A 16,969-nucleotide genomic window follows, 5' to 3' on the forward strand; every position below is an offset into this window, starting at 1 on the left:
ACCTAGAGTAGACCCAAGGAAATTAACGTTTATACAGTAGTTAAAATATAAATAGCTTGACATCTGAGATGATGACTATATCTGAGTTCCTCATTCTAGATGGCTTCATTTTGATAGTTAATCAAATATTAGATTTGAGACATTCATGCACACATCTGTGTATGTGAGAAAAAGTAAAATGTTTAGATTTCACTGTTTTACCAGGTACCCTATATTTAATGTCATCTCATAAACAAGTTCTTACTAAGAAATGTCTGGATATTCAAATGGATTATATTCACAACACCGATTCAGAATGAAGTAGTCAGTTGTTTTTCTTTAATTGGTACCCGTCTTATTGTAGAAAGAATGAAAAAATCTCCTAAGAAAATTATTTCTGAAGTTTATGCTCAAGATAGAAGGGAGGTTATCAAGAAGTTGTTCTCTATATTTATCTTTATTCCACTTAAAGGTAGTATGTTGAGAGGCAGTATTTTGTATTTGAAGATGAACCAGAATTTATTTTAATAAGAACAAACAAGTAACAAACAATCAAATCCTGACAATACTGAAGCTCTTACTTTGGGCTGTTCATCTTTAGATATGGAAACAATTTCATTTAACAAGATTGTATACACTTTTTGGATACAATGTCTGGAGATAGAAAGTTGAGGTGTTGAAGGTGGAGCTGACTTCTTAAACCTGTGGAGAATAAAACCTTCTTGGTGCTCTGTTTATTCTAACATTCCAATTAATTATAGTAGGCATATGGTAATTAGATAAACTGTTCTACAAGGTAAGGGCCACCAACTTTCTGAAGTCATGGCAGAATGGTTTTGCTTACCAAGTAGAAAATAAAATGTTCCAGTAGAAGCTTGGCAGGAGTGAAGAGTCTTTCAGAGCATCTGCTCATGATACTAGTCAAGGCCTTGGATTTTTACTTTGTTGGTAGAGGAGGGTTTGACTGTGGTCAAAAGCAACTGAAATAAGAATAGTATTTCTGCAGCAAAAGAGAAAATGCATATATACTGTTTTGTCCTGAATTGGTCCACTGTACCAGCGTGGCCACTTGCTTAGAGTTTCTGTAAAGTAGTCCATCTTCTGAAAAGTATCTAGAGTTCCACCCTAATTGTACCATTGTGAGGCAGATCTGTCTCAACAGAGCATTTTCTGCAAAGTTTTTTTTATGTGCATTGTAGGATATTTTTATTAGCTTGAAGGACATTAAGCTGTATTCTTCTTTAGTTTCTAGGGCAACGAAAGTCTCCGCTTTGAACTAGACACACAAATTCTTTTCAGGCTATGCAGTATCAGAAAAATTCCGGTATCTACCTGCCTTAGCTTCTACTTAGGGACTGATAAAAGTGCAGAAGTTCAGGCCAGGCTGTTTGCCAATTAGCCCTGTTATTTTTGTTGTACTTTTTCTTGAGTTTTAGTGACCTGCAGCTAGGTTCATTGCAAACAGTCAAATTCTTTAAAAAGCAAATAAATAAAAGCCTCTGTGGAACTGTAGTTTGTATCAGTATGTAATGCTCCATTCTGCAGACTGGATTGTGGCAGTCAAATTATCAGAGGTCAGTTCTGTGACCAAGGCTTGCATTTCAGGGGCCAGATCTGATTAATGCCAAAAGTCAGGAGCACAGACTTTTTGGAGTAAAAGGTTCTTACCTTGAAATGGAAGAGATTCTGTTTCTTTCCCTGTGGTTCTGACTGGACAGGACAACATGATTGTTCCTGAACTCTAATCCTTTGGAAGTGGGTGATGCTACTAAGAAGGTTTTGAATTAATTGTTAGGCCTATTCTTGAAGACTGTAAAAGTGTAATTTTAATGAGCTAGAGAAAATCCTATTAGTATAGTTAAAACAAGTTTTGCAGTGGAATTTTTTTAAGTGATTATAAATTGGTTAAAGTAATATAAGAGTGTGTTGGCTTTGAAGAGTGAACTAATACTTAGTCTTCTGGCCCTTTTAAAATGAATATTAATTTCACTACTTTTTGTTATTTTTACTTTATGTATCCAATAAAAAGTTTCAATTTTATAGTTTAAATAAACAAGGATAAAGACTTGGAAGTTGTCAGTAACTTATGCTTGAGCTTTAGTTAATGCTGCAAAATCTGGTTAGTTCATTTTGCTTTCAAAATTCTGAGATATATGTCTATCTTGAGGCCTGTAAGTATGATTATCACTTCCTCTACATAAATGAATAGCTATAAATATTTATGTAACTTTGTCATTTGTTTCTCAGCCCATTTTCTATGTAAACAAGCATTATGCAACTCAGTCGTCCGCTTGTCTCATCTTCCTCCATTACCTGCCAGTAAGTTTTGAATTCTGCTGTGCAGTTAAACTAAATTAAACATTAGGACAAATTCCCAGAGAGATCATGGAAGGCCTGTCCTTGGAAGTTTTCAGGACTGAGCTGTGCATGGCCCTCAGGAAGCTGGTTGAGATTTCCTGGCTGACCTTGCTCTGAGCAGGGGGTTGGACTGGAGACTTCCCAAGGTCCCTTCCTGCCCAGATCAACATCTGGAACAAATTAGAAATCTAAATAATGATTAAATTCTGTCAGAATTGTTGGTGGGAAAGACACATTGTCACTGCTATATGGAAGAAACTGGCACATGCTTAATCCTATTTATGGACTGGAGAATGGTGAGGGGAAAAATTGTAGGCAGAAGGAAAAACTAGAGCTTTAGATAGCAGCATTGATAGACTCTGTAAGAAACTAGACCATTGTACTCATAAATTACTTTACAGACTGTGCTTTATACAAAGTCTGGATGCTGTTTCAGCTTTTCCAGGAAGAAAAGCTATTTGTTAACAGTATTTTGTTGCAAAGACTTTACTTTTTTTTTTTTTTTTAGCTGAGCTACTGGCATAAACTTTGATATATCTGAATTGGTACAAATCTCTTTGGTCACTTTCTTTCTCCTCCCTCACCTTTGTCAGTGCTTGCTTGTACAGGAAGTTTACAGTATATTTTGAAATATTACAGTAGTTTATCTAAACCTTTGCACATCAAGATATGATTCCAAGAGAAATTTCTTGTGACAAAATATGTATTGATAGATAAATGGTAATGCATTTTAGGGTCCCCGTTGTTTGAACACAGCAATGTAATAACTTTAAACTGTAGAACAATTGGAATCCATGGATGTGTATGATGTGCAAGAGGCTCGCATTGCTTTTAACAGATATCTGCATTTTTCATGGCCTTTGTAAAGGCACTTGTTCAGTTCCACATCACCAGAACAGGCAGGTTTTATGACCTGGTAGAGTTTTGTACAGAGGAGCAAGGAGGAGGAGAAATCCCTCAATGTCAGCATATGTTTAAAGGTATTTTGAGCCTTTGCAGTTTCTGCTCAAGTTGGTGATGTTGAAGTGAGATAATAACCTTGACTTTGACCCCAAAGCTGGTGTTCTTGCTTCAAGGCACACCTAATCCACCAGCTTTATTCTTGCTGCTGACAGGTTTGATGTTGGCATGGAATCTGCCCTAATGTTCCTAATACTTATAAAGAAATCCCGAAATTTTGTGGTGTTGCATAGCTTACTGCTGAGAATAGCTGGGATGCAGGGTGCTTTTTCAGTTGAAGAGCAAGCAAAGCTGCTACTGCATGCTTTAAGATGTTCAGATTGCCTCCATCAGTAAGGATGGAAGACCTCAGAAGTGTTTGTGTGCCATAGGCAATAGAGCTTAAAGCTGACAACTCTTTTCTTCAGATGGAGAGCAGAGGTACAGATTTCAAGGGACTTGCTAGAAATTGCACAGGTGGTCAGTAACAGGGTGTGAAACTGAACCCACATCTCTTAAATCACGTCAGCATTCCTCTTGCTTGATGCTTAATGTTTTTACTCTAAGACATTGAGGATAAAATTTAATTATGAGTGGTTATGTTTGAAAAAAGCTGTCATTTAAAAGAAATGGGGTTTTTTTGAGACTTAAGTACACAAATAAGAGATAGATGGTAGTCTCTTTAATTTTAGAATCTTCTATATGTTGCACATTTGCTAGGTACTGGAAGCCTTAACATATCCAGTCATGCTCATTGTATTGGAATAAACATTAGTATATTAGCATGGATATGGCTTGAAAATATTCAGGGTAAGAAAACTAATGTGGTTATTAAGAATAATTTTCAATTATGGATGCAAAGCTTAAATATTGAAATGTGAGGCCTAATTTTCAGGATTGAGCTATTCCTACAGCTAGTAGCAGTAATTTTAAAAAAATTAGGTACTTAGCTTTAATGTCTGGAAATTTTTTGAGCAAGAACTTTTTTGTATTTAAGCAACTATAACATGTCTTATAATCTGTTAATAGTTTTGTTGACAATTAGACTTCTCTCAGTATGAGCCGAGTAGAGAAACAGGAGCTGGATGAAATTGGTGCAGCTGTGAGAATCTCAGATTTGTAGGACATTCTGATTTTCATATTGGTTTTAGAAACAAGGGAATTAGTCACAATGGAAACAGTCAGGTAAAACATTTGTTTTGTATTTACGTGTGGTTATTGCTTCTTAAGCTAAACCAAGGAACAGAAAATTCCCATTTGAAAATTCCAGTGTTTCTGAGTTGCTAAATGTGCCAAGCATTTCAGGATTTCAACAAGATGATGCTGATGCTCGGTTGTGAAGATGAGGATTTTGATTGGCATAGAGAGAGAACTTGAGGATTAAAATCTTGTTTGGATATGCTCCCAGCAAACCTGCTGCTAAGAAGGTAGATTTTATATATCCCTTAGAGTCTTTTCAGTCTTGATAATAGACTTCAGTGTTAGCTATGAATTTTAATGATTGATTCTAGAGAGAAGTGTCCTTTTTAAGGTGAAAAATAACCTCTTGTTTGTGAAGACTTTCGAGCATCTGAAATGGCAGTAGATGAGAACTGAAGCTACTTGTGTCATTGGCTCCTTGTCATCCCCAGCACTCAGCTGTTTTCCTTCACCTGTGACAGAGCCTTACTTTGAGGGGAGCAGACAGTGTCATGGGACATAGTTTAAACATGCATGGAGTTCTGCAAGCTTAATGAGAAAATGTCTCCCTAACATCTTAATGATCAGGGATATTTTTTTTGGAACTTACTTTAGTGACTGGCGAAGCTTTAAGACATGTTGATAGACCTTTGAATTTTCAGATGCTCTTGACATTTTATCTTAAAAAGCTGGAGGCAGAGCTAAAAGTAGGCTCTATCTGTAGTGACTTGAAGAAGCAGGCTGAAAACATGGAAGGAGTTTATTGTTATTCTAGTTCTCCTACGGAATCTTAGTTGCAGAAAATCTTCTGCACATAAGAATTTTTCTCTGAAGTGAATGGAAACGACCTGTGAAGATCTTTGGTGTCCTTCATACAGAGATGATGTGCATCATCATGTTACATCTGTTGCAGCAAGAGAATGCAGGTTTACTGCATGGCCTTTGAGTATGTTGGGTTGTGCAATCCATGGTTCTAGTCCCTTGGAGGTCTCACCTGTAAGCTGCCTAGGAATAATGTGTGCAAGTGCTTTGGTTGAAAAGTGCTTATTGTGAGAGTTGGGAAGCAGATATTTATAGTGCTTCTGCATGCTGTGGTTGGTTGTTGTTTCTTGGGCTTTTGCTTGGAACTATTTCCTCTTAATTTCTTACAAGCACAGCACCGATGGTGAGCCAAATTGGCAAGTGAAGCCAGCTCGAACACCCACAGAACTGAATTGGCTTTAAAGTATTTTATTTAAGCTGAGGGGATTATTTCCAGAAAGTTTTATGTACAAAAACAAAGTTTCTGAAGCCTCTTCAAAAGTGATATGGTGTGGTGTTATTTATTATTCTAATATTATCCTCCGAAGTTGTTTTGCAATTATTATTTAATTTGCTGTCCTATGAGTAAGTACAATTATCATGACTTTATATACCTCAATCTATCCATCTGAAGAGTTTGTTTTCCCAAAGGCTATGTAAGGAGTTCATGTCAAAGCCTAGAATAAAACGGTAGATCCCAGTCCTGCAATTAGGCCATACACTGTTCTTTATAGCAAACTGATTCATCACTCAGCCACCTAATTGCAGTGGGACTTCCAATAAACTCTTTACCGTCTACTCATTTATAAAAATTATTTTAAGACTATTTTTTTAGTTGGGAGTTATTGCTTAAGAAATTAAATCACTATACAATATAACTTACAAAACTGAATATTAAATGCAATTAATTAGTAAACTGGAATGACTTGTTTGCACCAGAATCGTGGGAGTTTTACAGCTGTTCTGTGTGGTTTTGCCTGATAAGCTGTAATAATTTCCATTAGAGGGAAAAGTGCTCAAACTTTGCAGAAACCTACCTTTGTTTAGGTTTGAGTATCTCTCTGACACATTTGTACATGTATACAGGTATCGACACATCTTTATTGGTGTCTATTTGCAGGAGTCCATGGAAACATAATTCTGTGCAATGACCCCCTAATAGTTGCAGTTTTTAAAGCTACCAAAATACAAAGAATAGGGGTTTGGTAAAAGTGAGATGTCTCCTCTGAGTATCTTAAGGTAGTAATAGCTTCAGAAGTGTGTGTGTATATATAATTTTTTTTTTTCCTGCTGCTTTGGTTCAAGAATTGGTAACTTCAAGAAAGGTTTAAGATGTTTTTCTCCTTGAAAATTCTGTGGTATTGCTTCCTCTCATCCTGGTGTTTGAGAGGCTCAGAATCAGGCTGGGGAACACTCGGTGCCTTTTCTTATCCTCCATAGCTGATGTGAGTTTTAGCTACCTAGGATTCTGCATTAAATATCCAAGTAATTATGTGAAAGGGATTAGAAAAATTCTTGATAGCTAGAATTGGAATATGTTCTTCTTCTAAATGAGGAAACAGCTTGTTCAAGTTATGACAGATTTTACTGAAGGCAATCAAAGTTTGCAAGTTACATTACAAAAGGATATTTAGTTATATTTAGTGTGAATTTGTAAATAACCTAATAGATTTAAGTGTCATTTCTGGTACTTTATTTCATATTGCCCATAATTCTTTTGCTGTGTATTTTGGCAGAATTCGTACCATAAAATTTTTCTAAGTCTAAAATGAAGAACAATTATTTTTATTGACGTTTTGATATTATTTGCATCATTTTCAACACTAATATCTTTATCCCTTAAATTAATTTCTTTTTTGAAATACTACCAAAAGTGACAGAAATGCATTTAAAAAAAAAAAAGAAAAGAGAAAGATGCCCTGTATGTAGAAGGTAATAAAGGAGAGTTAGTACCGGAGGTAGAAGGTAATAAAGGAGATTTAGTACTGGAGACTCCTTTTGATTACTAGTAATAGTTATCCTGTATAGATACCTTTTGTATTTCAGTGCTCCCAGTTTTTATCATATAAAGCTGTAATCATGCATCTTTCCAAAAACTTCAACAGGACTTAAACTTGTTATAAAAAGTAGCCTTTAAGAATACATGGTATTATCTTGATTTGGTTTTATTACACAGAATGATTTGGTTGAAAATATTTGGGTCTGATATGAAGCTCAGGAAAAAAATCTTAGAAAAGAGACGCCACTTCCAGAATGTGAAATCAGAAAACAGGACCCTGTTTGTACTTTTTTCTCTTCTGACTACTACAACTCACACACACACAGAGTGTAGGGGAACTGGGCAATCTCTACCACTGTTTAAAGGAATCAGATCAATTTATTAGCCTTGGTATGTTTGGGGAGTTTTGTTTTTAAATTTGTGCTGTTTCAATCTTCATTGTTGCTATATTTTCATTGCACATTGTCTTTGTTTCTGTCTTTATCCGATGACAGTTCTAACCAGAAATCCGAGAAGTACCTTGTAAAAGAAGTTAGGTACTGCCCATGGTTTTTTGGGTGTGATTGGAGGTGAAAAAGCTGTGGGGAAAAAGTCTCTGAAGATCATTCTCATACTATTCACCCTGACACTTTCTAAATGTTCTAAGCTTTTATTCAAAGTGTACATAGTAATCTAAACAGAAATGTGGATGATGTGTGTGCCATGTGAGGTGAGATAAAATATAGAAATATTTATTGCAGTGTGACATACAAGGCTGTGTGGTCAGTGGTGTAAAACTGGGCCACATAAAACATTTGATATTTGTGTATTTATTGATTTCATGTGACTGTGGTGTCCATCCTCAGGAAAACTGGGATTTTACAGTGGGCTATTGGTCCTAGGTGTTCATTGAAGATGGGTAAGGAGGTGGGTTTTAGCACTGAATTTATCTAGAACTGGGAAATACATTCTTATTGTCTTTTATGGGGCAATGACTGTACCTTGCCAGTAGTGGAAACCCTAGATATGATGGCATTTGACTCTGTACTGGTGCCTTTCATAGAGCTATGAATGTCTGCAGTCCTGCTACCTCTTCAAGAGTCACCACTGCTCAGTATCTGTCATATTGGAGCTAAAGATAACGAGATCATTTAAACAGGGTGAAGTGCCTTGTTCTTTAATCATGTTCTGCAAACATGTGTAATTGGTCTTGCAAAAATTTGTTCCTGAAGAGGTCTTAAAAGTCAAGCCTTCCCCTGCTACATTTTTGAGAGTGTTTCTTACAGGCTCTGCTATATTTACCCCAGCATACATACTGTGCTGCTTTGATACTGACAAAAGTAGCAGCGGTTCTTATTTTCAGGTGGCCCTCATGCTTTTCATTAGGAATGATCAGTGCTGCTCAAAGCTTTTCAGCCATATGAGAAAACTGGGTTTTCCTGCTCCAGGAATGAGCAAAGCTGTGCCACTTTTCCATTGCTAAGGGAATAGGCAGGGGCAGGTGGGCTGCAGCAAAAGGCAAAACTTCTGCCCAGCTCCTGCTGTGAGCTGAGCTGCTCTCTCACAGATCCTGTGATAAAGCAGCAGCCTGGATTCAGGACTTCAGTATAGGTGGTGGGGTTTCATCCTCTTTTGCTCTGCTACAAGTATTTGTGAGTAAGTTAGATCCTACTGGAGGAAGGGTTTGTGAATGCCCATGTTTAATTTTTGTGGTTGTATGGAAGGATTCTGCATTGCTGCTTGGACATTGCAAGGTGGCTCTCTTTTTTTGTTTATTTGTTTTTTATCTTTGTGAAGAAACTATTTTTCTCTTGGGCCACTGAAATTCAACAGGGTGAAAAGCCTGTGAAGAAGAGATTATCTTCTTCCCTTCAAATTTCATTGGAATCATATAATTCCCCCACATCTGAGAAACTGCCCTCCCCTTGGTGGGCCTGTGCTGCTGTACACCACCTCAGTGGTGGGTGTCCAACATCTGGCTGGTCAAAGCTCTGAGTATCAAGTGAAGTCTCCAGATGCAGGCAGATGTTGCCTCCAGTGAGATCAGCAGCTGTAGTGAGGAAAGTATTGAGCCAGTGATCTCCCCTGTTCTTTTCATCAGAAAAGAATTTGCCCAGGATACTAAGTGAGGCAGGAAATTCTGGCAGTGTTGAGAGGTAAAGGGTGCAGAGCTAGCTTGAACTTCAGGGCTTGTAGAGTTTAATTCAGGCAAGAGCTAGATTTTCCACAAAGTGTTACCAGAACTCAAAACTGGGAAGTGCAAAGGCCCTTAGGGCTCTGTATGAAGACATACAGTTCATCATCCTCTTGGTACTTGGGGAATAGGGTACACAGAAGTCTGGTCTGACTCCCTCTACTCAGCTTGGGTCTGGCAGGACTGATACTGAGCTGGAGCACTTAAGTCTGGCTCATACCAGAGCCAGTCTTCTGCTCAGTATCCGTGGACTGTTTTTCTATTATTTGCTGTATTCTAGGTAGTAGACACTGACTCTTCTATGTAGAAAGATAAATTGTATTTATAATAGACAGGCATAAGTATATATAAAAATCTAAAATATGTGTCACACAGAATATGTATATATATAAAATGTATTTTTTCTGTAAAATTAACTACTCAAAATCTAGGTAGTGCAGGGATGTATTCTGCAAGAGCAACTTTATTTTTGCTAAGGAGACATAATGAGAGCTTTGCAGAAACACTCTCTTACATTTTTCAGTCTTGTAAAGTTATTGGTTATTGGGTGAATCTGAATTATAAGGTGAATAAGGCTATTGACTGTAGGATCTCATTTTAGGTGGTGAAGGTAGGTAGTGAATTGGGTAAATGCAACAGGAAAAGCAATACAGAAAATTGCTTCTATCAGTTCCACCTAATAGTTCTTAGATGGTCCTGTGCAAATAAATTAAATTAGGTTTCACATCTTTTCTATCAGCTCATCAGTTCTTTCTTTCTTCAGTACACAACATCAGGATTTCCACTGCTCCATTTCCCAGGTGCTGAGTACTTATAGCATACAGACACTCAGATATTTAGTTGCCCAGCTTTTCTAGCATTCCTAAACCTTTTAAGCACTTGAAGTTTTCAGGGGAACTGACTATAAGTCTGCAACAGGTGTGTATGTGTTTCCTTATATGTTTCTCAACAATTGAACTGATGTCACAAAACTCAAAGAAGTGATTGTGTGTTTTAAATCTAGCTCATCTATTTCTTCACTGGGCATTTCTCAAGTGCCTGCTTTGAATTTCTCAGTTTTACCAGAGGGCAAGCCAGTGGAGAGTAAGTTCAGGGCCTTCAGAAATCAAGAAATGCAGTGAAGGGAGTACCTGATTCCATTTCCACTGAAGGATTTTTTTAATGCTGTATAGCAAGTACAATAGGACACGTGCATCTGAACAATAAAGATAAGACTGCAATTCAGTGTTTCTTTTTAACTGTTGAATGCCATCCATCTTATGTAATTAAAGACTATGGTATCTTATGTTTAAATGCAGGAGAACAGATTTCAAGATGCTTGTGTGTATTTTGGTACTTTATTAATGGCAGCTTAGCTCTTGCAAGAGTTCCAAAGATATCATTGTGCTAAACACTTATCCACGGAGTAAGGAGTGGATTGTGCCTCTTCAGATGGTAAATGAAGGCAGGATAAATGGTAAAAGTGAGGGGAATTCTCTGCAATTATTGATGACAGCCCTGGACTATGGATTAAATGACATTCTCGTAGTAAGCAAAGAGACATAATAAAGTTTAGAATTTCAGCTACATTTTATGACATAGTTGGACAAATTTTTGATACTAGTCTGGTGATGTAAGAGTCACTGATGTGATTTGAGACATTATTGGCTTTTAATCCTTTCGGACTCTGGGGGAGCCCACTGTCCCTGCGGCAGAGGTAGCAGGAGCACACAGGGTACCTGTTCCAGTGCAGAGTGGGGACTGACAGGGAAACAGGCTGTTCCCTCAACCAGATGAGGCAGATGCACCAGCACTGCTCTGCTGCCTTGCCTGGCAGGCAGGCAAGATGGGTGGGAGGGAGGAAGAAGGTGGCTTAAGGAGGGTGTCATCTTCAGCTGCTGCAGGTGTCAGCTGTGTCTTTTGTCTGTCCACAGTTCAGACTTACTCCAGTGATTTGACTCAAAGCAATACTACTAAGAAAATATGAAGGAGAAATTCAGGTTTAAGTTAAGAAGGTACCATCTTGCTTCTCTTAGGTCTGGTTTGAGAGCTGAAAAGTCGTGAGTGGTTTTGCTCTCAGTCCTAGTTGTTTTTGTGAGAAAACCTGTGTAAGAGTATTTTGGAAATAGGCCCGGTGTTTTCTTCTCCTCTTTTCTGTGGCAAATATGTAAATTTGAAACCTGATGGAACACTTAGTTTCATGTCTGAAGAAAGGTTTATGAATGTGAGGGTGGGAAAAAAAAAAACAGCAGGCATTTCAATTTTGTAAAAATTTGGCAAGGATCCTTTCACAAGGAGGTGCAAAGTAAAGAAATCCTTCATAGCAACATGATCTGTTGTGCTGTCCAAGTTGATTATGAAGCAGAACTGTGATAGTATTGCTTGGAACTTAATTGTGATTTTTTTTTGTCTCCGAGTTGTTTAACTGGCATAATGATGTGAAAGCTGCGAGGGAGAGATACACATTCTGTATTATCTAATACATATTTTTATGTAACAGTACTTATGTGTGTATGTTGTACTTGAAGTGGACTACTTTTCCTGAAATTTGGAATTAATTTACTGGCCCTTTGGTTGTGTCTCATTTATTGCTATTCAGAGAGTTCTGTGTATATTGAACAAAGGTAAATGTACTCTTGAAAGGGAGGGTGTTTACATCATTATCCCAAGCAGGAGCTACAGAATACCTCTTCAGGGAGAAGGAGGGTGTAGTGTTCAAGGGAGGGTTTGATTGATGTCCATCCTGTTCTTACACATGGAGATTGCAAACAGAGAAAATAGTATTATATTCCTCATTTTTGTAGTGTGAAAGTATTCCTGGCTTGTTTCCTGGAGGGAAGGAAAATTTAGAGAAGGAAGATTTTTGTAGAACTCTGAAAGCTCTGAGGGGAACGAGATGTGCAACAAATTGCTAGAATGTGAAATACACATTTTTTCAAATGTAAAATTTTAAAATAATTCAAATGTCTCTTTCCTGTTGGGCCTCTACTGTTTTCAAATAGATTTTTTTTCTTCTTTTTTTCTTATTTACTTGGAGAATGTTGCCATTTTAAAAATTTTAATTATTGTTGTTGTTTTTGTTTTTAAACTGTAGGTATGAGAAGGTGCCAGTAATTCTGGTTGGTAATAAAGTGGACCTGGAAAGTGAGAGAGAAGTATCATTGAGTGAAGGCAGAGCCTTAGCTGAAGAATGGGGCTGCCCCTTTATGGAGACCTCTGCTAAAAGTAAAACAATGGTGGATGAGCTCTTTGCGGAAATTGTTAGACAAATGAACTATGCAGCACAGCCAGACAAAGATGATCCATGCTGTTCTGCATGTAATATACAATAGCATTAAAAATGACCTAACCTGGACTTAATTTGCAGAAATTTTGTAAGGTGGTAAAACTGTCTACTTCACTTCCTGGTTTGTGGGTCACTTGAAATACATCTGTAGTGAAGTAGCAACATTAACTCAGAGCTGAGCATTGAAAGTCAATCACTGACTCTGAATATAATTGGGTTAAATGACCACATCTCACCCGGTTTTTCCCTTTGAGCACCTGCAATTTTATGGCACAGTCAGTTGATCTACAGGGTCGTTCCGGTCGAACGTACGTGTGTTGTCACGTCTGACAGCAACAACAGCAACTATTGCCGAAGAGGACGGAATCCTTTTGGAAACGGAGATGAAAGCAGCGGAGAGGATGTCTCTGAAGACCTTTCGCGACAAGGATGAGCGTGAAAAGGAGAGCCAAGTCTTTTGGTGTCTGATTACCGCGCTTCAGAATGGACACTATCACATGTGGCTGAGTTTGTTCAGTCAGTTATGTTGGTTTCACCAGAACTTCTGACAGTGTTGGAGGAAAAGGCTACCAGAGACCCATATAGTTTGGATTCTTTTCAAAATCAATGCTATTATTTCTACACTTTATCCCACATCTTGAAATAGAAAACATTGTATCAGTGTGTGAAATGAGAGGCAAGATCTGGAAACAAGTGACGGGTGAAGAAACAGTCTGGCATTGGAATGTTTTAAATCTTTCATTTTGCTGCTCAAAAATGGAGGATCGCTTCAGGTTTTGGTCTACAAAAAGCCAAACAAAACCCTCTGTTTACAAAGCAGGAAGCATCTTTATTTTCACTTTACTGAACCAGGAGGAAGCAACTGTGATGAAAAAAAAAATTGCTGAGCCTTACTAACAAGGAACACTTTAATAGATTAACTAGTACCATCTTGTAAGGAAAATTAAGCCATGTTTCATCCATATGTTCCCTTCTGCAGAAACCTCGTGGGACAGTATGAACATCCTGCATTTTTAAGTTTGTTAAAGACAACAGTTTTTCTTGCCTTTAAGGGCTACATTCTCTGGTGTGATCCCAAACTAACATTCGAAAATCCAGTTTGCTATTTGATAGCTTTAATGTTGAAAACTTAAATTGAATAACCATGTGAAATCATTTGGTTCAGAGGTGAAATAGTTAAGGTTGTAATTCCTTAGGTGAGTGTGGACATGGCTCTTTAAATGCCTGACACACTATTCAAAGGTTGCCCCAATTATTGGAGTGTTTAATGGTGGGAGCAAATATTTTATTTGGAAAGGATGCTCGAGCTCTGACTTGCTAGTTTCATAGCAGTGAAGTATTTATCATTTGCATGACTAATGGCACAGAAATACCTATTTCAAAGTCTTACAATCAAAGTATAGAAAAGTTTTCAATCGCAATGTTTAGATTTTAAATGCTGGAGAGATTGTCTTGAGCTGGATCTTTTATAGGTAAAATTGGCCATAAAAATACAGTCACTGAGCCTGTGGTCTAAATAACACCATGCGTTTATTAGTTTTTAAATCTTGTGCAGTAACAGTGTAGTTCCTTGTGTTTAAATGAGTGAAAATAGGGGTGCTGGGCTGTGTGTGTGTGTGTGTTGAGTGTGTATGTGTGTGTGTATATGGCCCTTAGAAATGCTGTAATTGGAGTTAGGTTCGAGAGTTTTGCCTCCATCTGCAGAACTTCCTAAAAGCGCTCTCATCTGCCACAAAGGACACTGGAGTAGAAAACACTTTGCAGATTTCCATACATAATTATCCTTAACATTTGAATTATAGTTCACTGGATGATAACTAAAGAAAATCATGTTCGAGGAAGAGAACTGGCCAACTCTGCCCTTAATCTTTCAAGACCTTTCCACAACCAGTGTGACAAAGGGCATTAGATGTCACAGAGCATTAAGCCTTACTAGAACGTAAATGTAGCCCGTTTCCTATCTACTTTGCAGAGCTTTTGTTACTGTACTTTGTTCTCTTAGGGAGATAGGCACACCGTTTATTTCTGGCATCTGAATGCCCATTTTGGGTGCTCTGAATCGCCCTCCTAGAGGCACCTACCTCTTTCCATTGACTGTATAGCAAACTTAGGCTTTTAACTTTAGTCCTCCAAGTCACAGAACTCACATGCCTAAACTAGATGGTATGAATGTTCTCTTACCACCCCCTGCCTGCCTATTGTGTCAGCTGCCATGCTTAAACAAGATGTGAGATGTTGGATTAATGATATTTCAGGGTTTCAGATATCTAGATTGTGAAACGGTTAATCAAGCAGCACAATCCATCCACAAAACAGCTTCTCAGTGTGAGATGCACTGCCTAAGCACTCGAAAAAGAAAAACCACAAAAAAACAAACCAAAGCCAAATTTCAAACTGAGTTGGAAGTGCGTGTTATGAGAGGTTATTTACAGAGATGTTAAAAATCTTACCTGACAGATTGTTCATCAACCAAGGAAATGGCACAAAGTAGAGTATGAACAGCCTCATGTGAAGTTCATGATATAAAGCAGATGGGCTTTAAATATAGGAAAAATTGCACAGTAAATTTGTAACAGAAATATTAAAGAAAATATCTCCCAGGTTTTTTTCTTCATTACACTCTTGCATTTTCAAAAGCATAGGCCATATGTAAGCTACCATGCAACTTGGCTGGGGGAGCAAAGTGTAAGTGTTGTTTTTTATTGTATAGTTCTGAGGAAGTAGTTATGCACTATTTGTATTTCCACTAATGTGAAGATAGTGGAGCTTGAATCAATGACAGTTGCACTCGACAGATTTTTCAAGTTATAGGGGTAGCAGAAAGGGAGGTGGGTGAGCCACACAGCGGCTGCATGGCCACCCTGCAGGAATCACTGGTCTTGGGTCACTGTTTCATTTGTACCCTGATAGGATTACCAATTATAGTATTTGAAAGTTTCTTATAACATGCCTTAAAATATTATGATTTGTTCCAAAGACCCACTTTTCCTTTGGCTGTTCTTGTAGAGCTTTGTACTTTTCTACAAGGACAGCATTTTTCCAGTTTTGTTGTTTTTTTTTTAAAAAAAAAGTTGCAACTTTTATTCTTTTGAGCTATGATAGAGCAACTGTTTCCTCTTTCCCTTAAAAATACACACAAAAATTATTCAAAGCAAACAAACCAGAATCAGATCAAGAGTATATAACTTGCATTGGATTTTGTTTCTGTTTTTTCTGTTGTGCCCATCCCCCTGCCCACCCCTTCAGAGCGTCAAGAAAAGAAATTTGGTGACATTTTCTGTTCTGATTCTAGCCTCTCCCTAACCCCAGTGCTACAGTTGCCATTACTTTTCTGTGGGAAAACTACTGGTATTTGCTTTCCTGTATAGAATGTTACCTAAAGATGTCAGCCATTTGGTTGGGGGGTTTTGTGCATGTTTGTTTTTAATTTTTTTTAATTTTTTTTTTTACCAGTGTGCCATCAAAGCACTGGTTAGGCTTTAATTGTGAAACTCCGCAACAAAAGCAAATGTTTGACAACTGCAGGAGGCTTTTATCTGCATTGTTGTGCATCTGTTAATTCTTGATCAGGGTTTGAAGAAAGACTGAAGTGGGTTCTGGAGTCAGACTTAACGCTGTTGATTTGGAGTTTCCTAGGGGTGAATTAATGTATTTCACAGTTAATTGTTGAGCTCTAATACAACTGGCAACTTAAAATGGGGCAACAGTTTGTTTTGTAACAATGTCAGTTGTTTAAACCTTGATGTTTCAAATAAAACAAGAATTGTACATAGAACTCAATGCAAACTCAGCAGTTGTATTTGGAGTTAAATTATTTTAACAAATAAATTTATTTAATGAAATCTTCCTTGCATTTTCTCTGTTGTCCATTTTGATTTGATTAAAAACTTTATCCAGAGCTGATGAGGGTGCCCAGTAATTCGAAACAACATTGTCATCTATATTCAGTTCAGGGAAGTATTTCCTGCCAAAATGCTCTTCTGGTACAAATTAAGTAGCAATAAGTAAAAATGAAATATAATTCATGATGGATGGATGGATGTTGTGATCTAAGTTATGAGCTTGATAAAGAACAATAGCAATGGAGGGGGGGAGTTCACTTTTCTTAGTGGGATACACACTAACAAGAATGAGTAATATTCAGTATTTTATCAGATACAGCTCTTGCTATGGCAAGAGAATAGTGCTTATTGTAACTATATAATAAAATGTTCCATATATAAAAAATAAAATGACCACATAGAAACTTGTTCAATATATGATATAGTTAATATAT

The 16,969-nt window shown here is 37.4% G+C and overlaps 1 protein-coding gene across 1 annotated transcript in view; it reads left to right on the forward strand.

The window, feature by feature from the left end:
* The window catches only part of RAP2A (RAP2A, member of RAS oncogene family), a 30,957-nt gene extending 14,422 nt beyond the window's left edge, over positions 1 to 16,535 (forward strand). Inside the window, exon 2 of the mRNA XM_059839258.1 lies at positions 12,502 to 16,535. Coding sequence (XP_059695241.1) covers positions 12,502 to 12,739 — 238 coding nt within the window. The 3' untranslated portion in view covers positions 12,740 to 16,535. The remainder of the gene's footprint in view (positions 1 to 12,501) is intronic.
* Positions 16,536 to 16,969: the final 434 nt, after the last annotated feature.

The sequence above is a fragment of the Haemorhous mexicanus genome, chromosome 2, assembly GCF_027477595.1.
Source record: "Haemorhous mexicanus isolate bHaeMex1 chromosome 2, bHaeMex1.pri, whole genome shotgun sequence".
Classification (NCBI taxonomy): domain Eukaryota; kingdom Metazoa; phylum Chordata; class Aves; order Passeriformes; family Fringillidae; genus Haemorhous; species Haemorhous mexicanus.